Raw genomic sequence first — 25,522 nt, 5'->3', positions numbered from 1 at the left:
CCCAAGCTGGCCTCAAACTTAGCAAAATTCTTCTGCCTCAGCCTCCCCTATTCTGGGTTCACAAGAGTGTGCCATCAACACCAGTGCTTTTGGGAAAAACAAATTTTTTTTTATTTCTAAAAATTTTTGATAATTAAATTTTTTTTTTAATTTATTTTTGAGATAAGGTCTCTCTATGTAGTCCTTACAGTCCTGGAACGCCCTATGTGGACCAGGCTGGCCCCAAACTCACAGAGATCCTCCTGCTTCTGCTTCCTGAGTGCTGGATTAAAGGTGTGGTCCATCACGCTGGACTTGATTTTTTTTTCTTTTTTAAAGCTCAGCAGTATGCATTTGTGCCTGGGAGATTGACTGGCTGCCATGTAAACTTAGACTGTAAGTCATTATGGCTTTTGACGTGTGCTAATGCTTCACTTGAATGGTTCACAGAGGGCCCTTTGGAATGCCTTTTAAAAAACTACAAATGCTTAAGCCATTTTCTTTCCTTAGGGTATATTAAGAGTACACCTACCTCTGTATTTTCTTTATGGGCAATATTAATGTTCCATAGTTGAGGACTTGGAGTTCAGTGGGATGGTGCAGTGATTCATCTCAAAAATATTTTAGAAAAAGCATACATTTAATCTGTTTAAACTTTTTTTTTTAAAGCAAGGTTTCTTTGTGTAGCCCTGCTGCCTGAAATTCTCTTTGTAGACCAGGCTGTCCTTGAACTCACAGAGATCTGCCTGCCTCAGCCTTCTGAGTGCTGGGCTTAAGCGTGCATCACTATATGCCATATGAGGACAGGTGCCTATGGAGTGTAAAAGAGGGGGTAGAGCCCTTGGAGCTGGAGTTACATGGGGGTTATGAGTCATCTGATGCCAGTACTCTAAACTGAACTCTTGCTATGGAAGTGGAAAGTGATCTTAAGTGTTGAGCCATCTCTCTGGCTCTAATGTGAATGATGTGTTGCTAATTTCCAATTCTTTCTTTTTAGGTTCATTCATTTATTCTCTGTATGTGAAGTTTGTGTGTGTGTGTGTGTTTTCCTGAATGCATGTATGTGTATCCTGTGCATGCCTGCTGCCTGTAGAGTTTAGAAGAGGGCTTCAGATCCTCTGAGACAAAAGTTATAGATGGATGTTAACCATAACGTGACTGGGAACTGAACCTGGGTTCTCTCTTGTAAGAGCAGCAATTTCTCTTTACCCCTGAACCATCTTCATCTCTAGTTCTCCTATGTTGTGAATGTTTTATTTAGAAGTTGTGCTTGGCTTGGATCTTTTTATTTTTATTTATTTTTTATTTTTTGGTTTTTTGAGACAAGGTTTCTCTGTGTAGCCTTGGCTGTTCTGGAACTCTCTCTGTAGACCAGACAGGCTTCAACTTTAGAGATCTACCTGTCTCTGTCTCCCAAGTGCTAGGATTAAAGGTGTGTTCCACTACTGCCTGGCTTTTTTGGTCTTTTGAGACAGGGTCTCACTGTGTAGCCATGACTGTTCTGGAACTTGCTGTGTATATCAGGCTGACCTCAAACTCACAGAGATCTGCCTGCCTCTGGAATTAAAGGCATTAGCCACCAGGCCTGTCTTGGCTCCTGTCTTTGAAGGTGTGAATGCTATTGTGGAAGATTGGTCTTTCTATTCTTGCTTTACCTACTGTGTCTTACCTCTTTCTTGGTTTTTGTAGACTGTGGGACTGGGAAGGAAACTGGCATGGTTCAGATGGTAGGAATAATGTTACTGGCTTCTGGGAGTCAATCGATGTGCCTTTCCTGTTTTTTTATTTTAATGCACGAACTGGTAAACTCCTAAGTACATACAAACTCAGTAATGTTCCCCAAGTCAAGCAGAGGCTAAAAGACAGGTTTTGGTATGCTACTTAAATTGGAATGCAGCAGTGTGTGTGTGTGTGATTTTTTGTTGTTGTTGTTGTTTTATTTGAGACAGGATCTAGTTATATAGCCTAAGATGGCCTTGAACGCTTGATCTTAAGTCTAAGCATTTCAAGTTGTGTACCACCTCCCCTGACTTGCTGTTTCAGCTTTCTGAGTCACTGGAACTGCATGCAGGTTTATGCCATTGCTCCTAGCTACCATTATGTCTTCCTCTCAATTCTGCTGGTCAAGTCGTATGGAAATGGGAGGAGAATAATATATACATTGGATGCCTACTTCATTGGCAGTTCAGAGGCCATTTCACCCACATTTTATGAGATAGATTTTATCTCTTTGTAGATAAGAAAGTATACTGAAGCTCAGAGGCTAAGTTTTTTTCAAGGTAAATGACTGAGGCTGAATTTGTATGTCTGACTGGTACAATCTTACAAATATTAGAATATGATTTAATCTTTTAAATGTTAATTGAAAACTTAAATTTAGTCTTTGTCATATCTCATAAGCAATTTTCTGACTAGCCCATAAATCTCTGAATCACACCTGGTGCCTTGGTGGCTGCACTTCAGTCTAATTGCCCTTCGTATACTTCATAGTCCTCAGGGGATCCCAACTCATTGGACCTTAGGACTGCTGAGGTGGATGCTTTGTTGGCCACTCTCCTGCTGATTCTACAAACTGAACTCTTGCTGTGATTTCAGCTCTTAGCATGAGTAACACCTCATAGAAGCCTGTCTGTTGTTTTAAAGCAGTCACCCGGAACTTTGCTATATTACCCTACTTTCTCTGCAGAGACTCATACATACTTCCTTTGTTGTTTTCCTCTCTTCCTCCCTCCCTCCCTCCCTCTCCCCTCTTTTTCCTGATAACCCCTGTCAGATTCAGGGACCTTTTCTTTTCACTTCATTTCCCAGCGTATGATATGTATGTTGAGAAAACTAAGCAGGCTTAGTTTAACTACTTCCATATCTACATATTTGTTGCTGTCTAAACTCATTCTGATCCCCTTTTTCTCATTTTAGGAGGTGTCTGTTTAGATGGTGTGATCCTCCTGACCTTCATTTCAAGTTTCATTTCCTATTTTTTTTTCTTTTGCCAGGAATTTATTATTGCACTCTTTTTCTCCCTGTTCTCAATGTGAAACATGTTCAGCTCTCTCTGTAATTAAGAACCTAGACTGGGGAGTGGCTCAGTTAGTAGTACTGTCTAGTGTGGATGAAGATCCAGGTTCTATCCCCAGCACTACATAAGAAAGCAAACAGAGAATGGTGTTGTAGCGTGAATTCTAATTGGTCGTAATAATAAAAACTTGTGGTCAGATATTAGGAGGTGAAAACTGAAAGATCAGAGAAGCAGAGCAACCAGCCACTAGTTCTTACCCCTACAATATCCTCATTGAATGCCTTGAGAGTCTGTCTCCTCCTGCTTTATAGTCCTCTCTCTACCCAAGCCATATCCCTTCCTGTCTCCACCTCCCTAGTGCTGGGATTAAAGGTGTGTGCCATCACTGCCTGGCCTCTATGGCTAACTAGTGACTAGCTCTGCACTCAAATATTCAGGCAAGCTTTACTTCTTATAGCACAAACAAAATATCACCACATGATGTCACATATCTGTCATAGTGACCAGCCTGCGATGAAACCTCGTCTCTCTCTTTTTAAAAATATTTATTTATTTATTTATTTATTTATTATGTATACAATATTCTTTCTGTGTGTATGCCTGAAGGCCAGAAGAGGGCACCAGGCCTCATTACAGATGGTTGTGAGCCACCATGTGGTTGCTGGGAATTGAACTCAGGACCTTTGGAAGAGCGGGCAATGCTCTTAACCGCTGAGCCATCTCTCCAGCCTGAGACCTTGACTTTTTTTGCCTGTCCCGGAACTAGCTCTTGTAGACCAGGCTGGCCTCGAACTCACAGAGATCCGCCTGCCTCTGCCTCCTGAGTGCTGGGATTAAAGGCGTGCGCCACCACCACCTGGGCCTGAGACCTTGTCTTAATAAACAAAAAGTCCCTGCGCAGGCCTTTAATCCCAGCACTCGGGAGGCAGAGGCAGGCGGATCTCTGTGAGTTCGAGACCAGCCTGGTCTACAGAGCTAGTTCCAGGACAGGCTCCAAAACCACAGAGAAACCCTGTCTCGAAAAAAGCAAAAAAACAAAAACAAAAAAAATAAACAAAAAGTCTTTAATCACAAGGCTTTGTGGTCTTTGTTGAGTCTTTTTCTTGAATTGTCACATTTAAAAAATACATATTTGTAGCATGTGCTAAGTTCCTAGTTGCTTAGTGTCAGTCTTCTGTCTACTCAAGATGCACCGTATGCATCTTGCTACCATTTAATAAATTTATTTTTATAAAGTATATTCTGAGTCATAGCATTAAAATTACATTGAGATTTGAATGTAACACAAATTAGGAACCATTTGTTTTACTAATATAAAATTTTATCTATCCAGCTTGAATATAATGGTTTTCTAAAATTAAAATGGTTTTCTTTGTTAAGTTGTTTCTTTCTTAGTACTTCCTAGAATAAGTAGTGTCCTAAAGTAATGTTAAATTATGTATGCATAAAGTATTTTTGATTGTGTATTTGCTAGACTTACAGAGGGGCTATTTTCCAACAGTGTACCAGAAATGAGCTGCTGAGAATAAAATTAGAGAGTTTTAAAGCCTATGTATATATTGCCTTATCACTTAAGTCTATATAACGATTGTCTATTAAATTGGAATTTTGTAACTTTTTCCTTGTTTGTTTTGTTTTATGGAATCAGAGTCCTCATGTAGCCCTGGCTGGCATGGATATCCTTGTTTCTGCCTCTGAATATTGGCATTATGTGGGGAGTATTATAGGTGTGTGCCATCATACCTGGCAGCTGGGATCTAACTTAAGGAAACATGCCTAAGCCTGTGTCTCACCATGATATTCTTCATGAAGAGACTTGAAAATAATATAATTCAAGTAGGAAGGATAGATAGCCAGGATATATTTATTGAATGAATAATTTAGACACCACTTTAATTTATATGCACTGACATTTAGCCTGCAGGTACATCTATGAGAGTGTCAGATCTCGGAGTTGCAGTGTTGAGTTGCATGTGGGAGCATGTGAGTTGCATTTGAACCTGCGTTCTCTGAGGGAAGAGCAGTCAATGCCCATAACCACTGAACCATCTCTCCACCCAATCTGCTAGTAATTTTAAACTATGCCCTTGCCTAGTGCTTTCTTTTCTTCCCTTCTCTTTCATCCCTTGTTTCCCCTTTTCCACTTTCCTAGACTGGCCTTGAACTCTTGCTCCACCTACCTCTACTTCCTGAGTGCTGGGTTTGCAAGAATGTGCCACTACACCCAGCTAATTCAGATATTTATTTAAAATTTTCTTTCTACTATTTTATAGTAATGACATTCTGTGGTTAGTTCTCTGTACTGTTTGTGGTTTGTTTTGTTGTTTTAGTGGCAACAGGGATGTAGGTTAACCAGATATATAGATCTTGTTGGGTGAATATTCATCCTTCCTACGTTTTCTGAACTACCACATTTGGAGACAGTATGGGACATTATCATTCCTTCTGGTCCAGAAAGCTTTGTGGAGCCTGCTATCTTTGTGCACATCTGAAGTCCCCACCACTTTCATTTCTGACTTTTTGTTTGTTTTGAAATTCAGGCAGGCCTTGAGCTTGAGGTAATCCTGCAACAGACTCCTGAGCTCTGGAATTATGCACATACTCTACCATATTTATCTTAACTCGTCTGTTTCTAACCAAAGACACTGACAGTTAACAAGGTTAGACAGAGTGTTTATCTAGGCCAGCAGTTCGCAACCAGTGGGTACTGACCCTTTTTGGGGTCACATATCAGATATTTACATTATGATTCATAATAGTAGCAAAATTACAGTTATGAAGTAGCAACAAAATAATTTTATGGTTGGGGGTCACCACAACATGAAAATTAAAGGTTGTCAGCAATAGGGAAGATTGAGCACCACTGCTCTAGGTAGGCAGTGAGAAATTTTGAGGTCAAGTTCTGAAAGATGAATCAAGCTTTAAGAACTGAATCTGATGTTTAAGGCACATTCAGACTTTAAAATTGCCAGTTTCAGACTTTAAAATTGACAGCCAAGTGTCATTCATAAAAACATAGGAAAGGGGCTCTGGGAAACAGTTGGGTTGGCTCCCACAAGGCCTGAGGGTTTTGGGGTTTTTTTTGTTTTTTGTTTTTGGTTTTTTTTTTTTTTTTTTTTTTTTTTTTTTTGAGATGGGGTTTCACTGTGTAGTTTTGGAGCCTGTCCTGGTACTTGCTCTGTTGACTAGGCTGGCCTTGAACTCACAGAGATCCACCTGCTTCTGCCTCCTGAGTGCTGGGATTAAAGGCGTGTGCTACCGCCACCTGGCAAGATCTGAGTTTTAGGAATAAGAATGGAACAGAGATAGGTTGGTTAATAAAGGGAAGGAAGCCCAGCCTTCAATCTGTTATTCTGTGTTGGATTAAGATGGTCTAGGATTCCTGATGTTGGTAGTTTGGCTATCTGCTAGAAGTAAAAGTATCCTTTTTGAATAGCGGTATCACAATTAAATTGTTTATAATTTTTATACAGCGACCAACATTTAAAAAAAAACAAACAAACTAGGTATATTAAAAGATGCAACTGAAAACCAATAGGTGACATTGATTATAGAAACACAGAGGATATAGAAATTGTCAGTCAAGCCGGGCGGTGGTAGCGCACGCCTTTAATCCCAGCACTCGGGAGGCAGAGGCAGGCGGATCTCTGTGAGTTCGAGACCAGCCTGGTCTACAAGAGCTAGTTCCATCCAGGACAGGCTCCAAAACCACAGAGAAACCCTGTCTCGAAAAACCAAAAAAAAAAAAAAAAAAAAAAAAATTGTCAGTCAAGGACTTAAAATATACCTATTTTTCATCTGTAACAAAAATAAAAACTAAGTTGGCAAGTTTTTTGTGTGTATACCTAAACCATGTACATACTAGACAAATGTTCCACCACTGAACTATGTCCCCAGCACTAAATTGATAATTTTTTTTAAAAAATTTTAAGATTTATTTATTATATATACAATGTTATGCCTGCATGTGTCCCTGCAGGCCAGAAGTTGGCACCAGATCTTGTTACAGGTGGTTGTGAGCCACCATGTGGTTGCTGGGAATTGAACTCAGGACCCCTGGAAGAACAATCAGTGCTCTTAACCGCTGAGCCATCTCTCCAGCCCTAAATTGATAATTTTTATAAGAATCGTGAAATGAGGTCTGGAGAGATGGCTCAGTGGTTAAGAGCATTGCCTGCTCTTCCAAAGGTCCTGAGTTCAATTCCCGGCAACCACATGGTGACTCACAACCATCTGTAATGAGGTCTGGTGCCTTCTTCTGGCCTGCAGACATACACACAGACAGAATATTGTATACATAATAAATAAATAAATATTAAAAAAAAAAGAATCGTGAAATGATAAAGAATTCTAGAACTAAAGGAAACTGATTATTAAATGTCAGTAGTATTGCTGGCGAGATGGCGCAGTGTAGCTAAAGGCATTGCTGTCAAGCCTGATGACTTGAGTTCCAAAGTTTGGATCCCTGAGACCCACATGATGAAAGTTGTCCTCTTGTCTCTGTACACATGCAGTGACATACATATGCCTCTCAACCACCAATGTGATGGAAGATTTTAAGACAACAGGTAGATTTAGGAGCATAAATAAGCTGAAGAAATATTTAGTGAGGTAGAATGTAAGAGGAAAATTCCCTGTTGGGGTGTTGGACAAAAAGATGGTCGGTCTGTAGCTGTAAGTATCCATAATTAAATTCTAGAAGAGGTCTGACAAAGAAAAATGGTGGAGAAAAGTTTTTAACAAACTGTTTGAGAAGTCTCCAAACTAAAAAACCCACCAAACTTACAAATTAAGGAAACTATCAGCATTAAGCAGAAAAAATATGAAGCCAACACTAGCTACTAAGTTATAATGTAACACTGCTGAAAGCTGTTGTGGGATGCTGTTTATTGTTAAGGAAATGTGCACAAACATCTATTCATCCCAAATAGGGGAATGACAAAAGTCCAACATGGTAAGCCACTGAGTTGGTATGTGTTTAATTTTATGTGTGTGAGTGTTTTGCCCATATGTATGTCTGTGCACCACTTGTGTGTTTAGTGCCCATGGAAGTCAGAAGAGGGCACACACCGGAACTGATGTTACAATTGTGAGCTGCCGTGTGGATGCTAGGAGTCTAAAGGGAGGTTCTTTAGAAGAGCAACCAGTGCTCTTAACCATTGAGCCATCTCTCCATCCCCAAACCAATACATTTTATTGAGGTCATTTACAGGAGTGTGGGTGAAGGATTACTTACAGGAGCAGGAATGACTCAGAAAGTGTCACCAAAGCTCACCCCAGCATGGGTGCTAGCTCACAGAGTCTGGGAACCTGCAGACAGCTCAGCAGATTGGAGAATGTTCTTTCTAAGTGGCTCGATTGGTTTGTCTCTGCTTTATTTGGGCGACTCAATTCATCTGAGTGTCTCTTGACAGTCATTATAGTTTATATATGACGGGGAGGAGGGACCTAGTATAGCTGGTCAGTTTCAGAGACTTCCTAAAACCTTTGAGTTTATTTCTTGCATTTACTGACTTTTTTGTTGTTCTGGGGTTTTATTGTTTGTTTTTGTTTTTTGTTTTTTAGTTAATAACTCAGGCCTAAATTTGAAATATTCCTGTCTTTGCCATGGGTACTTAGCCTGCAGATATGCTCAACCATTCCTGATCCATGCCATTCATTTTAAATGGCAATTAAAATGTTTTAAATTATTATAAAGTACTTAGGAGTTCTGGTTGGGTTTTTGCTTATTTATTTACTATTGTTAAAAAATGAAATAAACATACACACACACACACACACACACAAGGCTTTGTTATGTAATCCTGACTGGCCAAATTTGCCTACACCTGCAGGGATTAAAGGTGTGCACCACCATGCCTATAACCAAGGGTTGCTGTTAATATACCCATCTGTAATCCAATTTACTGGATTAATATTATTTTTAAAATTGTTTATATTGTTTATATAGTTTAATACTTTTATTAATTCTTGGAGATTTTTTTTCATGGACAGTTATATATTATCCATAAGATACATTTGCTTTTTCTTTAATTGTTTTTGTTTTCTGTTTTTAGAGACAAGGTTTCTCTATAGCACTGGCTGTCCTGGAACTTGCTCTGTACACCAGGCTGGCCTCAAACTCAGAGATCCACCTGCCTCTGCCTCCTGGGTGCTGGGATTAAAGTGTACTACCATCCCCAGTTCATAGTGTACAAATTTTTAACCTACAGTGTCACTGACCTGTTTCCAAGTTGGTTGTGTCAGTTTAGGTTGTTCTAGGCAGTGTTTGAATGTGCCTTTTGCTCCATTTCCTTGCCATTGGTTGGTGTGGTCAATTTGTTATTTGTCTAATTGTGATTGTAGGGTTTTCAATCTAGAATGAATAATGAGGTTGGGCACCATCTTGTGTCTTTTATTATTGATGCCGTCTTTTGTGAGGATCTGATTATAAGTCTTGACAACTTGTGTATTGGGTTATCTTTCTTAGTAACTTGTAGGCGTTATTTATGTATCCTGAATATATTTGTTTGGATATATGCTCTGGATAGATATATGGTACAGGTGTCTCCTGACTCGTTAATGTTGCTTTTGACTGTTGTCTTGGTTTTGCTTTTACTTTTTATTTTTTAGATTGTGTCTGCCTTGAGCTCACAAGTCTCCTCCACCAGCTCTAGGTGCTGGGATTTACAGACTCCATCTTTCTGATATCTTGTTAAGCAGAAGTTATTTCTTGTATCTTTTTCTTGGCCTTGCTCCACTTTTGAAGTAGTAGAATTTAAAAAAAAAATTACTGTATGGTTTGTGGTTTCCATGGTTCTGTTTAAGGAAAGCCTTTCTTTATTATGAAGTCATGGAGTTAGCGTTTGTGTAATATAAAGCTCTCTAGACTTACCTTCCACATTTAGGTCTGTAATCCACAGAGAATGTATGCATAGGCTCGGTGATGGTTTAGTTCTTATTTTTATTTTTTATCCCATTATGGATGCTCAGTTATTCTTTTTGTTTGTTTGTTTTTTGAGACAGGGTTTCTCTGTAGCTTTGGAGCCTGTCCTAGAACTAACTCTTGTAGACCAGACTGGCTTTGAACTCAGAGAGATCCCTATGTCTCTGCCTTCTGAGTGCTGGGATTAAAGGTGTGCACCACTAGCTCCCAGTTTTTTGTTTGTTTGTTTGTTTTGGAGAAATGCCACTTCCTTGACACAAGGGCAAAATCTGTGTTTGTGTGATCTGTGATCTGTTTCTGGACTTTTTGTCTAGTAGTGTCTTTTCTAGAAACAGGAATTATTGACGTAAATAGTGCAAATTAGACAATAGGAATAAATACAAATTAGTAGTTTTTGTAAGAAATAGATGATGAACCATTTAGAAATAAAGATTGTTATATTGGATTCTTGGTCAAGAGTTAAGAGTTGAGTGTGGTGGCACACTCAGATAGATAATCAATTCTGTCATTGATGAAGGTAAGGAGGACAGCCCACATGAAACCTCAAAACAGCGGAAACGGCTGCAGAGATGGCTCAGCCATTAGGGGCAGTTGCTGCTCTGGAGGACCTGGTTCTGAGTCCTAGTACCTGAATATGGGCTGTATTCAGTTTCAGTGGATTTGATACCTTCTTCTGGCCTCTGTGAGCACCAGATACACACAGTGTGCACAGATATACACGCAGGCAAAACACCCAATGTCTATGAACATACCTTATAAAGTAAGGATAAAATGAAAAAAAAAAAAAACCCCAAAACAAATCTCACTTAAAATTTTGGTTTTATTGTTTGAGACAGAGTTTCACTGGATAACAGTCCTGGCTGTCCTGGAACTCATTCTGTAGACCAGGCTGGCCTTGAATTCACAGAGAAGAAAGCACTTGTCTCTGCTTCTGTTGTGCAGGGATTAAAGGTGTGTGCCACCACCACCTGGCTGTAATCTCATTTTTAAAAAGGCCTACTTAAAACACAGGAACTCAGGAAATTTGAAAGTGAGAGATGGGGAAAGAACTACCAGCAAGTCCTGAGAATTCTAAATTTACTGATAAAAGATGATAGGTGTATGTAAACCAGGGCATTTCCATTTTCTTGGAAAGACGTGGACATCTCAGTTCACTTTCAAGCATTGCTGGGCACAAGGCCTTTATGCCCTAGTTCTTTTTTTTTTTTGGTTTTTCGAGACAGGGCTTTGGAGCCTGTCCTGGAACTAGCTCTTGTAGACCAGGCTGGTCTCGAACTCACAGAGATCCGCCTGCCTCTGCCTCCCAAGTCCTGGGATTAAAGGTGTGCGCCACCACCGCCCGGCTATGCCCTAGTTCTTTAGTGGCTCTTAAAGCTCAAGCCTGTGGGCCCAGAGCAGAGATTTGTTTTTCAGGATGGCCTTGTCCTTTCTATCCTGGACCTGAGAATTGTCTTTTTTCTTGCTTTTTTGTTTTTGTTTTGTTTTTTGAGACAGCGCTTCTCTGTATAACAGCCCTAGGGTGGCCTCAAACTGACAAAGCTCTGCTTCCTCTGCTTCCCAAATCCTGGGATTAAAGGTGTGTGCCACTATGCCTGGCTCTTGCCTTTTTTTTTTTTTAAAAAAAAAAAAAAAGACAGTCTTTCAGTCTGGACTTGAACTCACAGATATCCATCTGTCTCTGCTTCTCAGTTGCTGGGATTAAAGGCATGTACAACCATGCCCAACTGGAATTTTCTTTGTTGAAGGGTCAGCTGTCAGCTATATACATTTATAAGTTGTTTTTCTCCTTCCTTCCTTCCTTCCTTCCTTCCTCCCTCCCTCCCTCCCTCCCTCCCTCCCTCCCTCCCTCCCTCCCTTCCTTTTAAAAAGGGTCTTACTGTGTAGACCAGGCTGGTGTTAAACTCACAAAGATTTACCTGCCCCTGTCTCCCTAGTGCTGGGATTAAAGTGTATGCCATCATGCCCTGCCTACTATATTACTATATTTTAGTTCATCTGGTATATTTTCAGGCATTTGTGGGAGATTCCACCGCCATCCCAGGTTGTGTTGTCTGTACTCTCAGTCTTTCAGAGTCTTCTATTGTTCCAGGCTCTGGGGTTGAGCTCACAATGTATGTGTATGGTAGACAGGTGCTCTGCCACTGAGCTATACCCCCCAAGTCGTCTTGCGGCCTTTGAAGAGATGGCTTGGGGCTGGAGAGATGGCTTGAGGTTAAAAGCACATACTGCTCTTGAAGAAGACCTAAGTTTGGTTCCAGCAAGATGACTCACAACTGCCTGTTACTCTAGTTCTAGGGGAGCTGACTCTTGTGGATTCTGTGGGTGCCTGCACTCACATGCATATGCCCCAACACATGCACACACATACCTGTAACTTAAGTAATTCACAAAAGTGCTCCTCTGTGTAGGAGGGCCACTAGTACAGAATGAGTGCCTATGGCATTGGGTTATGGATAATTTCTTATTATTCTCATGTATCTTTCATATTTATGCAAATAGCACATATTTCACAGCTCAAAGCCTAACAAGGAAAGCTGTCCATTAAGGTCCTCTGAGTAATAGCCCTTTTTTTTCCCTTTGCAGGTGGTGCGGTTGTGTCAAAATCCAAAGCTGGCGCTCAAGAACAGCCCACCATATATCTTAGACCTGCTACCTGACACCTACCAGCATCTCCGCACTGTCTTGTCAAGATACGAGGGGAAGATGGAGACACTTGGAGAAAATGAATATTTTAGGGTGTTTATGGAAAATTTGATGAAGAAAACTAAACAGACTATAAGCCTCTTCAAGGAGGGAAAAGAAAGAATGTATGAGGAGAATTCTCAGCCTAGGTAATGAGGAAATACTACACAAATATTAATTCAGGTCTGTGACTGTCAGATGGTAATGTTAGAAGTAGTTGAGTTGCTTTGAATTTTATTTCAATGTGATTAGAAAGCTCACATTTGATAGACAGGGTCTTGGTAGGCATTTGGCCATTGTTGGGTCAGATAGATTTATCTATGAAAGAAAGAGTGATCTATACTCATGAAAAAGGTTGCAGGAAGTAAAGCCTTTGGATCCCAGGCATTTGTGTGTAGATAAGAGTTAAAGCAGGGTTGAGGTTAAGCTGAGGTTAAGGAGAAAAGATGAGATTTTAGTAGAAGCTGCAGGAGACTGATAAATCACAAGTCAGATAAGAGCAAAGAAGATAGTGCTTGAGATTGCTTTTTGTTTTTTATTTTAATTTTATTTATTTATTTTAATTTTTTGAGACAGGCTTTCTCTTTGTATCGCTGGCTGTCCTGGAACTTACTCTAGATCACGATGGCCTTAAAACTTGGAGATCTGCCTGCCTCTGCCTCCCTAGTGCTTGATTAAAGGTGTGTGCCTCCATGCCCAGCACTTTTTAATTTTTAAAAATATTTTTTACACAGACGTGTGTGTGTGTGTGTGTACAGTGTGTAGGTAATGGTTCTTTCTCTCCCTTCACCATGTGGGTTTTGGGTGTTGAACTCAGATCATTTGTTAGCAAGTGCCTTTACTTGCTGAACCATTCCTTTAACCTTTTTTTTTTTGTTGTTGTTTTTCTTTTTTAAATAAAACAAATTGAACAGAAATTTTATGGGTAAGAATAATTTTTAACTATAATAGAGGCAAGTGCACACTACCTGCCTTCCCCTGCTGGTGGAGATGGAACCCAGGCCTCATGCAGGCTAGGCAGGTGCCCTAGCACCAAATGCAGTTTAGGCTATGTTACAGGCTAGCTTGGTTGTTATAAATACCTACTGGAAGAAACTAGATCCTCTCAGTTAGAAACAAATATCAATTTATCTGGAGCAGATAATACAAATTCCAGTCATTCTTTTCTGTCCTAAATGCTGAGGGTTGAACCCAGGTCTTGTGAGTACTAGGCAAGTACTGTTCAGCTGAGCTATTTTCCAGTTCTCCACCAGGAATTTGGTGGTTTGTTTTGTTTTTGGTTTGTTTGTTTGTTTGTTTTTAGTAAAAAGTGGTTTTCTCTTCTACCTGCTCTGGTTATTTTGAGACATGGTTTTACTGTGTTTCTGAGGCTAGCCTGAAGCTCTCCCTTATAGCCTAGGCTGTCCTAGAACTCACTATGATCCTTTTGTCTCAGTCCCCTGAGTTACTGGAATTGCAGGTGTCTGCTATCATGCTTTTGCTAGGGTAATTTTTTCTATTTTAAATAGACTCGTATTGTAGCCCAGGCTGGCCTATATGTATCCTGAACTGGTTTTGGAAATGTATGCTTTAAAAGAGCACTCCGCTGCTGTTCTCCTGGTTCAGTCTCAAGTTCTAGATATAGTCACTTCCTCTTGAGGAGTGTCTTGAATTAGGAATAGTAATTTTTCACCAGGTTATTGTGCATGATTCCCTTAGTAACCTGTAAATGGTGTCCTTGTAGTTTCCTATTCTTTTGGCTTTGTTGGTTTAGATTTTGGCAATTCCATCTTAGTTAAAAATTTTTGCTTTATCATTTTTGCCTTTACTGTAGCAAATTTTTCAGATATAATATTAGTCGTTTGGTTTTGGAAAGGTTTCTAGTGACTAATTCGGTCTGTAGAAACCTGCCTTACTTTTTGCTTACATACAGATGTGTTTTATTCTACTAAATGTTTAGATTTTTTATAGAATTGTTAAAATGAAATCTTAAGGGCCTGGGAGATTGCTCAGTGAGTAAAAGACTCACTGAAGGTGCTGGAAGGTGATGGATGTAGAGAGAGCCCAGGGTCTCACAGCCAGTCCAGTTTAAAGTTGGTGAGCTCCAAGTTCAGTGACAGGCCCTGTTTATACACATGTACACATGCACATTTATACACACACACACATACACGCAGAAGTGAACAGGCCTGAGCACACATGGATATAATGTGCACATATACAAATGAGACTAAGTGGTAGAACACTCTTATAGCATGCACAAGGTTTTTATGTGGTTTTTTGTTTGTTTTTCAAGTACTAGGGATTAAAGTATTGCAATGTGCTTTAAAAATTAACTTGTCATTGAACAAAACTTAAAAATGTATTTGTCAGCTATTGTAAACTAGGTTCTGTCTAATTTTAGGAGGTGAAAAGAGATAGTGAAATATGATATAATGTGTCAAGGATTTAATAGAGATATGTACAGATTGCTATGAGGATGCAGTTTTGCTTATTGGATGGCATCAAAGGTGACACAGGAAATGTTGATCCGAACTAGATTTTTAAGGATGAGTAGGAGAATATAGTCCATACCAGTGATTCTCAACCTGTGAGTTGCGACTACGGGTCAAATGACCTCTCACAGCAGTCACATATCAAATATCTTACATATCAGATATTTACTTTACAGTAGCAAAATTGCAATTATGGAGTAGCAGTGAGATAGTTTTATTGTTGGAGGTCATCACTGTATTAAAGGTCGCAGCATTAGGAAGGTTAAGATCAACTGTTCTAGCTAGAGAAGTCAGCCTTTAACACAGGAGCAGAAACCTGCAGACTATGTGTTTAAGGGATGTGGGAAGTCTGGTTTGGCTAGAATTACTGGAGTTAGATGAGTGTAAGTCCAGATTGGAGTCAGATCGTAAGGATTGGTTTTGACTCTAGACTGTCTCTTATATTCAGTTGTCTAGAATAGTTTTTTCTTTTTCATTAAAAAAATATTTTATTTTTATGTATATAGTGTTCTGCCTGTATGTCTGCCAACAGACAAGAAGAGAGCACCAGATCTCATTACAGATGGTTGTGAGCCACTATATAGTTGCTGGGAATTGAACTCAGGACCCCTGGAAGAGTAGCCAGTGCTCTTAACTGCTGAGCCATCTCTTAAGCCCCCTAGAACAGTTTCTTTTATAAAAGAGCATTAAAGTTTTTTCATATATATATTTGGGTGCTGGTATTGCTTCTGAGGTGGGCTCTTGGTATATTGTTCAGGTTGCTCTAAATTCTGGGGCTCAAGTGGTTCTTCTTCTTCCCCTTACCAAGAAACAGAAACTAGAAGCATGCCATGATACCCACTTAAGTACATTTAGAAATTTTGAAAATTTATTTTTATTTGTGTGTGCAGGTGCACATGCAAGCACACATGGTGGAGACAGTCAGTCAGTGTGGGTATGCATGTGTGTAGATTGGAGAACATTTTGCTGGAGTTGGCTATTTCCTTCCACCATGTGGGACCCAGGGATTGAACTCAGGTCATCAGGCAAGACAGCAAGCCATGAAGTTCTCAGGCAAGAGTCTTTTCCCCACTGAGCAGTTTTTGTAGCCCTAAGAACATTTTTGTAGTTAAATGGAAACTGTATTTCCTATCTTCTTAGAGCATTCTGAACAGTGTTTAGTGTGCTTCTTTCTTTTAATGACTGAAGCTTTATCACTGAGAACCATTATAGTACCCTGGCTAAGTAGATAAACTCTGAAGCCAGCCTGCAGGTTTTAATCTTTTCTTAGCCATTTTTTTTTTTAAGCTGTGTGATTTCGGTCTTCTCATCCAGAAAATAATGCTTTCATCCTGAGTAGTTGGAAGTTCTGTTTTTGTTTTACATTTTGGAAGAGTCTTATATGTCCCAGGCAGGTCTTGAACTCACCACATGCGGGAGAATGGCCTCGAAATTCTCTGATGTAGGCAGAGTTTTCCTGTCTTCACTGCCTTTTCCCAAATAAACACACTGAGGCTTATATTAATTATAAATGCTCGACCAATAGCTCAGACTTACTTCTAACTAGCTTTTACAATTTAACCCATTTCTTTTAATCTCTGTGCTGCCCTGAGGCTTGTGACTTTTACCTCTATCCCATTTTGTGTGTCCAGATTGTTCTGAGTCTGACTGTTGACTCCTCTGACTCCACCCTTCCTCATCCTGTCATTCTCAGTTTAGCTTTCCCACCTAACTTGATCCTGTTCAACTATTTACCAGGCAGCTTGTTTATTAGACCTATCATAGCAACATATATTTACACAGTGTACAGAAGAATTATTCCACAACACTCTGATCCTGTCTCCATCTCCTGAGTTCTGGAATCACAGGCATGCACTACTATGCCAAGTTTATGTGGTGCTGGGCAAGCACTCTACCAAGGAGCTACATCCTCAGCCCCAGCTTTTATAATCTTAATCAGGGTTTTTTTTATTATGTAGTAAACATAGATTATTATAGCAGGTTTGTATCATTAATACACAGAACCACATGAAGCGTGTAATTTGACCTGGCCAAATAAGGATTTTCATATGCATTCGCAATGACTAAATTACTGCCTTTTGTTGTTTGCTTGCTTGTTTTGAGACAGGGTCTCCTATGTAGACCAGGCTGACCTGAGTAATGCATTAAAGGTGTGAGCTACCTACCACATGCCTGATTTTACCTTTTTGTTTTTACTTTTTGCAGTAGTAGAGACTTCATGGTTCTTTTTTTTTTTTTAAAGATTTTATTTATTATGTATACAACATTCTGCCTCCATGTATGCCTGCAGGCCAGAGGGCGCCAGATCTCATTACAGATGGTTGTGAGCCACCATGTGGTTGCTGGGAATTGAACTCAGGTCCTCTGGAAGAACAGTCAGTGCTCTTAACCGCTGAGCCATCTCTCCAGCCCCCCTGACTTCATGGTTCTTACTCCTTTTGCTCATTTTCAAATTGTGTTCTTTTACTATTGAATTGTAAATATTTTTTGTGTAGAATCTGTCTACTAAACTAGTATCATACCATATATGCTCGAAAAAATGATTTGTAAACTCTTGTTCCCATTCTCTATGTTTTTTCACTTTAATATCTTTTGAAACAAAAGATTTAAGCTTTGATGAAGTATAATAAAACTACTTCATACTTTTAAGAAACCGTGGTGTAGGAAGTGTAGTAATGCATGCCAGTTATCCCCAGCATTCTGGAAGCTGTAAATTCAAGGTCAAATTGTACTGCTTGGTGAATTCTTGGAAGTCCTGGGCTACAGATTGAGACTCTGTTTCCCTCCCTTTCCTCCGGGTCACCTAATTCAAGGCCATAAAGATAATGGCTGTGTGTGTGTGTGTGTGGGGGGGGGGGGGGGGAGTAATGGCTGTGGTTTTTTTGTTTGTTTGTTTTTCTTTGTGTTTTAATTCTTGTGTTTACTTCTTTGTTTGATTATGAGTTCATTTATTTATTGTAGGTTTTCCACTTTGAAATAAAGGTCCAGATTCATTCCTTGGCATATACATATCCCCCGTCAAAATACCATTTTTTTTTAAAAAAACAAAAAAAACAAAAAAACTGTCCTTTATTTGTTCTTGTCAAAAGAAAATTAACCATAATGTAAGGGTTTATGTGTAGACTTTGAATTTTGTTATTAACCTGCGTTAACTGGCCTGATGCTGGTGCCACAGTAGCTTATATTATTGTGCCTTTGTAGAAGTTTGAAATCCTCAAATGTGAGTTTTGGCTGGAAAGATTACTCAGCATCAGATCCATATTGCAGCCCATATTGCTCTTCCAGAGGACCAGAGTTAGGTTCCCAGCACCCATGTTGGGTCATTCACAATTACCCATCCAGATTCAGGGTATCTGACACCCTTTCTGGACTCTGGACACTGTACTCACATGTGTAAACATATGCATATACACATAAAAATTTTTAAACCATTCATTTGAAATGTAAATACCCATTAATAGAATAGATAGGGAGAGAAAAGGAAGACTGTTCAATCAAGGAACATGGACTCCATGTATAATCTAAGGTGAGGCTGTCGGTTTCTTAATGAAAAGAATATGTAGACATCTGATAGGTGTTGTGTTTAATGTGTAGCTCAATTTGTAGGTACTGTACTTTTTTAAATTCTTGGAATTTGTCAACATGAGCCTTCTTTTCCTTTGCTTACATTTCTTTCCTTTCTCCATTGATGTTTTGTAGTTTTCATAGTTCACATCATATATATATATGGTTCAATTCATGGATGACTCCAGTTTTAGAGTGTTCATTGCTCATTCGTAGAAGTGAAATTGATGTTTATACGTGTTTCTTGTGCACTGCAACTTTGGAGAGCTATCAGTTGTTCAGTGGGTTTTTTGGGCTTTCTTAGAAAAAGAGATCATGCCATGTGCAAGCAAATAGTTTTACTTTTTTTCTTTCTGCTGGCAGGATTTGTGCCAGCTGGAGCCTGTGTTGAGTAGAAGTGGCAAGAGTAGACATCCTTGTTCCTGCTGTTCTGAGGCCACTTTTTAATGACACTGAATTCTCGGAGTTGCTTTTTATTGGGTTGGGGAAGTTTTCCTCTGCTTCTGGTTTGTCGAGGTTTTTGTTTGTTTGTTTGTTTTTGTGTTGTTTTAACTCTTAAGGGTTTTACAGATTTATATGCCATCCTTCCTTGATTTTCTTTGAGGAATAGGAGAATTCTAGTTAAGTGAATGCTGTTAAAATTTTTTTGATCAAAAACTAGTTTGAATAGCTTACACCAAGATAGAATTTGTATCCTTGTAGAATCTTGAAACTGACTGCAGGGTTGGATGTTGCCATGGTCCCATCTTTTAGCCATCAACTCTTCTTGTGTGACTTCTACTCTCTCAGCGTACATCCGATCCACATTGCAGAAAACCTGAGTTCTCTTTCTAAGCAGCTGCTGCTAGAGCAAGAGGCCTGACTCTGAGTTGTGCTGTTTGCTTTTCCAGTGCTGGGCTCTTGTCAGAAGTGCTTTCTCAGTGTGCTGTGTTAGCAGCACCCGCATGGTTTGACTTTGGTGAAGTATAGAATAATTGTTTATGCCTGAAAGAAAGTTAAAAAGGACTGGTTATAGAGTGTAATGGAATTTGTAAAACTAGCTCACATTTACTGTAGATTATACTTTTAAATTATCCTACCTTTTTAGTTACATTTAAGTTATCCAGGTTTGCTTATCTTGTATAATTTGGAAAAATTTAGACCTAACTAAAGACTCATCTGCTAAATACTCAGTAGTATTGGGTGCTTTGTGGTAACACTGCTCCAGGAACAAGATCGAGCAGAGGACAGTATAGACACCCTTTCCTCAAAAAGCTTGTTGATCTTACCCTCGACCCTCGTTCTCTCTCTCTCTCTCCTCTCTCTCTCACTCTCTTTCTCTCTCACAGGTTTCATTATGTAGCCTGTAGCTGGCCTGGAACTCACAGAATTCTGCCTTTTTCCTCCTCCCAAGTATTGGGGTTAAAGGAGTGCGCCACCCACACCTGGCTCAAAAGAATATTTCTTATTCTACTCGATGTTTTCCTCCAGGGGAACTGTGGTATTTCACAAACTGGACAGTGTTTGTACACCTATAGTCTTTTCCTAGCACCCTTCAGAACACGTGCTAAATGCTGTTGATAGATAATGAACTACAGCTGTCTCTGTGTTTGAGTTTGACCTTGGAGACAATTTCTAGTTACTTGGGGGGGGGAATGTTTTTCTTGCATTTTGGAAAGGGGGTAGGAACTTGTGCCTGTATCTTTTCACCTTTAGAGAGAGATGATGAAGCCCAGCTTTTAGTGGAAGAGAGTTCGATGCAAAGAAGTGGATAAAGGCTGTGTTTTAAAGGTAGCCTACCAGGACTGGTGGATTGGATAGGGTTCTAAGTTAGACAAGTTGATAGGTCAGTGGGAAGCCACTGAAAGGTTTTAACCAGGAACAAGACACACGTGACCTGGTTGGTATTTTACAATGATGGTATCATTTGCTGTCTGTAAAAGAGATAAGGGTTTGTGGCAGTGGCAATGATGCTTCCATCATTGCCACTGCCACAAGGGAGGAGGAAGTTGAAAGAAAAATAGGTAAGAAGTGGATTAGAGCTAGGATTAGTAAAGCCTGTTGACAGATTAGACAAGTAGAGTATAGCCGGGCGGTGGTGGCGCACGCCTTTAATCCCAGCACTCCACTAGGGAGGCAGAGGCAGGCGGATCTCTGTGAGTTCGAGACCAGCCTGGTCTACAAGAGCTAGTTCCAGGACAGGCTCCAAAACCACAGAGAAACCCTGTCTCGAAAAAAACCAAAAAAAAAAAAAAAAAAAAAAAGACGAGTATAGAAAAAGATGACAGAGAATTGAAAATGGTTCTAGCTTCATTAACTCTGCTAATGCTGTCACATTTATTATAGCAGAGAATTTAGGATATAAATATGGGAAGAAGCAAGAGTTTCATTTGGGATGTGTAAGTTTGATGTTTGTTTTTGAGATAGGGTCTCACTGTGTAGCACTGGCTGGCCTGGAATTCTCAGAGATCCACTTCCCTATGCCTCCCAAGAGCTGGGATTAAAGACATATACTATTACACCTGACCATATTTGAAATTTTATGAGCCATTTAAAGAGAGGTTAAATAATCAGCTGGCAGTCTGATTAGGATTTGGGATTAGGAGGGGGAGACTTAGAGTAGAGGGAAAAAATGGGTTCAGGAGGGTCTTTTAAGCCCTGGGAATCTGGGGCTGGAGAGGTTACTTGGTGGTTAAAAGCACCGCTTTGTTTTTCTGATCTTTGAACCCCAGTATCTGTCGCTGGGTTTTTATTATTCATGCTACATTTGTGGTGTCCATCGTTTGGAGTATGAATTCATGAAAAAGCTATTTGCCTGAGGTTTTTAGCCACCAACGCAGGCCAGGGTTCCAGCCCCACCTAGCTAGGCTTTCTCTCTCTCTCTCTCTCTCTCTCCCTCTCTCTCTCTCTCTCTCTCTCTCTCTCTCTCACACACACACACACACACACACACACAAACAATATTAAAGTATTTGTATGAACCTATTTTTAAGGATAATATACACTTGGCCAGTAAGCTCTTGAAAAGATAGATGTTTGTTATAATCAACCATTAGGGAAATGTAAATTAAAACTACAATGAAGTTCCACTTCACACCCATTAGGATATGTATCATCAGAAAAGGAAAGTAATAAATATTGGTGAGGATGTAGAGAATGGAATCATGCTTTACTAATGGGTATGGAAAACTGTAACCATATAGAAAAGCTTGGCATTTCTTGCACAAGTTGAGACGTACACTTCTAAGAACTGAAAGCAAGAACTTGGTCAGGTCTTTGCACATTTATGTTCATTGTAGCAGTCTTCATAACAAACAAAGGTGGGACACAGTCCAACACTTATTAATAGATAAATGAGCAGATGAAATGCTGTTGCACAGGTTACACTATTCCTTGGTGTTTGACAAAGACTTGTGAGGTTTGTCCTGTCACAGAGATTCTTGAGCGTAGTGTTCGCTGCAGCATTGTCACAGTAGCGAAGTTACGGAATCAGCCTAGGTGTCCAGCAACAGGAAGTACAGAAAATGTGCCATTTACGTGGTGAAACTTTTTCAGCTATAAAGAATGAAGTTATGTCATTTCTAGATATGGATGCAACTAGAGACAATCTTAATAAGTGAGTTAAGCTAATCTTAGAAAGCTAGATATCATTGTTTTCTTTCATTTGTAGTTACTAAATTTTCTGTAGTCACATAGTCATGTACACAGACATTAAATTAAAGAAGTGAGACTATCTAGGGGTGGAGACTAGGTAGTGGGAGGGCTGAAAAAAGGAGGGGAGTGAGGAATGGGGAGGGGGATATGCTTAACATATTGTATAGAACTGTAAGAAAATTTAAATTTGTTTTACTCTATGTGTGTGCATACATACACAACTCACAAGTTGGTTCTTTCCCGTCACCTTGTGGGATCCAGAGATCTGAGATCAAACTCAGGTCTTCTGCACAGGCACCTCTGTCCAAGCCATCTCACTGGCTCAGAAAGTTTAAATATTTACCCATAGAAAAGGGTGGAATTCAAATACAAGCTACACACAGATTAACCGTGAAGACATTTTGCTGACGGAAATAAGCCAGATGCAAAAGGATATTTTATGATTTTACTTAAGAGATATTTAGAACATACAAATTTATAGAAACGGGTATAAGCAGTTAAGAGCTCTTCCTGCTCTTCTAAAAGTCCTGATTTTAATTCCCAGCAACCACATGGTGGCTCGTGACCACCTGTAATGAGATCTGGTGCCCTCTTGAGGAAGAGACCTGGTCAGTCGTCCTCATCAACTTAGACCATGAAACCGCCATATACGAGCTGCCCATGCATACCTAAGCATTGTCAGGGCATAAATTTTATTTCAAATTTCATAATAGAGTTATTGGGAACTAAAAGGAGGGAAAGTAGGTAGTTACTGCTTATTAGTTAAAGAGCTAGGATAGATGAAAAGTTCTGGGATTGGGGGTAGGGCATGGAGGCACATTCCTGAAATTCTAGCACTTAATGTACTGAAGCAGGAGTATTATTGCAAGTTCAAAGTCAGTGTGTAATGTGAGGCTAATTACAAACAAATTATTATCAGACTACAGTACCCACCTGTAGTCTCAACACTCAGGAGGCAGAGGCAAGAGGACCAGAGAAATTGAGGGTTATTCTCTGCTAGATAGCAAGTTTTAGGCCAGCCTGGGATACATAATTACATAATGTTCTGTCTCTAAAAACTAAAAAAGATAAAGAGGTCAAATAATATATACATGTATAAAATTATCAAATAATAGGTACTATAAAAGAGGGAGGAAGGGAAAAAAATAAATCTGGAAATGGGTAGTGGTGATGGTTATATAAGATTATTGATGTACTGTGCTTCTGTATTGTACACTAGAAGTGGCTTAAATGGTTTTAAGGAAAAAGTGACTTATGAAAAAAATCTTACATTAATGTTTCCACTGCATAAGTTCTTTTCCTAATATCAACTATGTTGCAACAAAAGTACTTTCTGTTCTTGTTTTGTTACATAGATTTCTTTTTAAAGTTCTTCACTTCACTGTAGATTAATAATAGTAATTATAAGGACTTCTATTTCACTAAGGAGATTTTTAAAAAATTATGTGTGGATATATATCTGTGTGTTGTGTGTTTTTAATGTGTACATTTGGGTATATATGCTGTGGCTCATGTACCTTTATGTGAGCTCTAGGGTTTGAACTCAGGTTAAAGTTTGAGACAAGTGCTTCTAACCACTGAGCCATTTTGCTATTAAGGGAATTCTTAGTGCAAGCAAGCAGTATTTGGTTTAATCGTAAGTCATGGTAAAGAACACAGTTGCTACGGCATGTATAGTTTGGTGGTTTTGTCTTGATTCAGTCTCTGGAACTAGCAGTCTTAGTCACTGTTTTCTGGGTGCCATGAATGCAGATATCACTACAGTAGAAAAGGTGAGTCATGTGATGTGTAACACTATTATGGAGATAATTTTAATATTTCAGATTGTCTGAAAGGTTATTGAAGTATTATATTCATATACTTCTAAAAGTTAAATTTATTTATTGTATGTATGCACATGCATGTCATGGCACACATAGGTGAGAGGGGCAGCTTGAAGGAGTTGGTTTTGTCCTTCCAGCATGGGAGTCAGGGATCAAACTCAGCTGGATAGGCTTGGTGGCAAGTACTATTGCCCACTGATCTATCTCCTTAGCCCATGAGCATAGATTTTTAATAGTGTTGATATTTTTTGTGGTAGTTGCGTAAAGTGCTGTTGAGATTTCAGATCTTACCACATTTGGGAAAGCTGTTATCTCACTATTTTCTCCAAGTTTTTCTGCCTCTCATTTCTCATTCAGAAAACTGCTTGCCTGTTCTATGTTCCAGTGCCACTGATACTATGTTTATCTTCTCCCTAATATTTTATTTTGGATAAGTTCTGTTTCTCTCTTCATCTTATTGTTGCTTTTCTTCTATGGAGGCAGTTCTCAGCCTGTGGGTTTCAGCCCTTTCACAGGGTCGCATTTCAGATATTTACATTATGATTCATGACAGCAAAATTACTGTTATGAATAATTTTATGTTTGGGGGTCACCACAACATGAGAAACTGTATTAAAAGGTCTCAGTATTAGGAAGGTTGAGAACTCCTGCTCTAAAGCATCTACTCTTAATCCTGCCCTTTGAAATTTTAATTTCTGGGCTGGAGAGAAGGCTTAGTGATTTAAGAGCACTGGCTGCTCTTAGAGAGGATCTGGATTTGGTTCCCACACATGGTGGCTCACAGCTCTCTGTTAACTCTAATTCTGAGGAACCTAATGTATTCTTCTGGCCTCTGAGGGCACGAGGTGTGCATATGGTGCACAGACATACATGCAGTCAAGACTTACACACACATAAAATAATAAATGAATAAAAAGGTTCAGTGCTTAAGAGTACTGGCTGCTTTTCCAGACGACCAGGTTCCAGGTTCAATTCCCAGCACCCATATAGAAGCTTACAACTGTCTGTAACTCCAGTCTCAGGATCTGGCACCTTCTGACCTCGGTGGGCATCAGGTATATTCGTGGTTCATGTAAGGACATGGAGGCAAAGTACCAATACACATAAAAGTGAATAGTAAATTTCAATGTCTTCTCATGAAAAATAATAAAAAATTTCAACTCTTGAAGTTGAATTTAGATTTTTTAGGTTTTTATTTATTATTACTGCACGTGCACAGTATGAAGGGCTTGCTTTGACACTTGTGAGAGGTTAGAGGACAACTTTGTGGAGTCGTTTTTTCCTTCTGCCTTCACATGAGATTAAATCCAGGTTTCCAGGCTTTCACGGCAAGTGTCTTTACCTGCTGAGCCATTCCTCCAGGCCCTGGATTTAAATCTTTATGCACATTGCTGTTTTGCTTGCATGCATGTCTGTGTGAAGTCAG

At 39.5% G+C, this 25,522-nt stretch overlaps 1 protein-coding gene across 2 annotated transcripts in view; it reads left to right on the top strand.

The window, feature by feature from the left end:
* Cbl (Cbl proto-oncogene) overlaps positions 1-25,522 on the top strand; it is an 86,439-nt gene that overhangs the window by 15,034 nt on the left and 45,883 nt on the right. For both annotated transcript variants that reach the window (XM_057768536.1, XM_057768535.1), the window contains exon 2: positions 12,504-12,751. In XM_057768536.1, coding sequence (XP_057624519.1) covers positions 12,504-12,751 — 248 coding nt within the window. The remainder of the gene's footprint in view (positions 1-12,503; positions 12,752-25,522) is intronic.

Source organism: Chionomys nivalis, chromosome 4 (genome assembly GCF_950005125.1).
Source record: "Chionomys nivalis chromosome 4, mChiNiv1.1, whole genome shotgun sequence".
Classification (NCBI taxonomy): domain Eukaryota; kingdom Metazoa; phylum Chordata; class Mammalia; order Rodentia; family Cricetidae; genus Chionomys; species Chionomys nivalis.
Note: the sequence above shows the minus strand (reverse complement) of the source record. Positions and strands in the feature narration are given on the sequence as shown.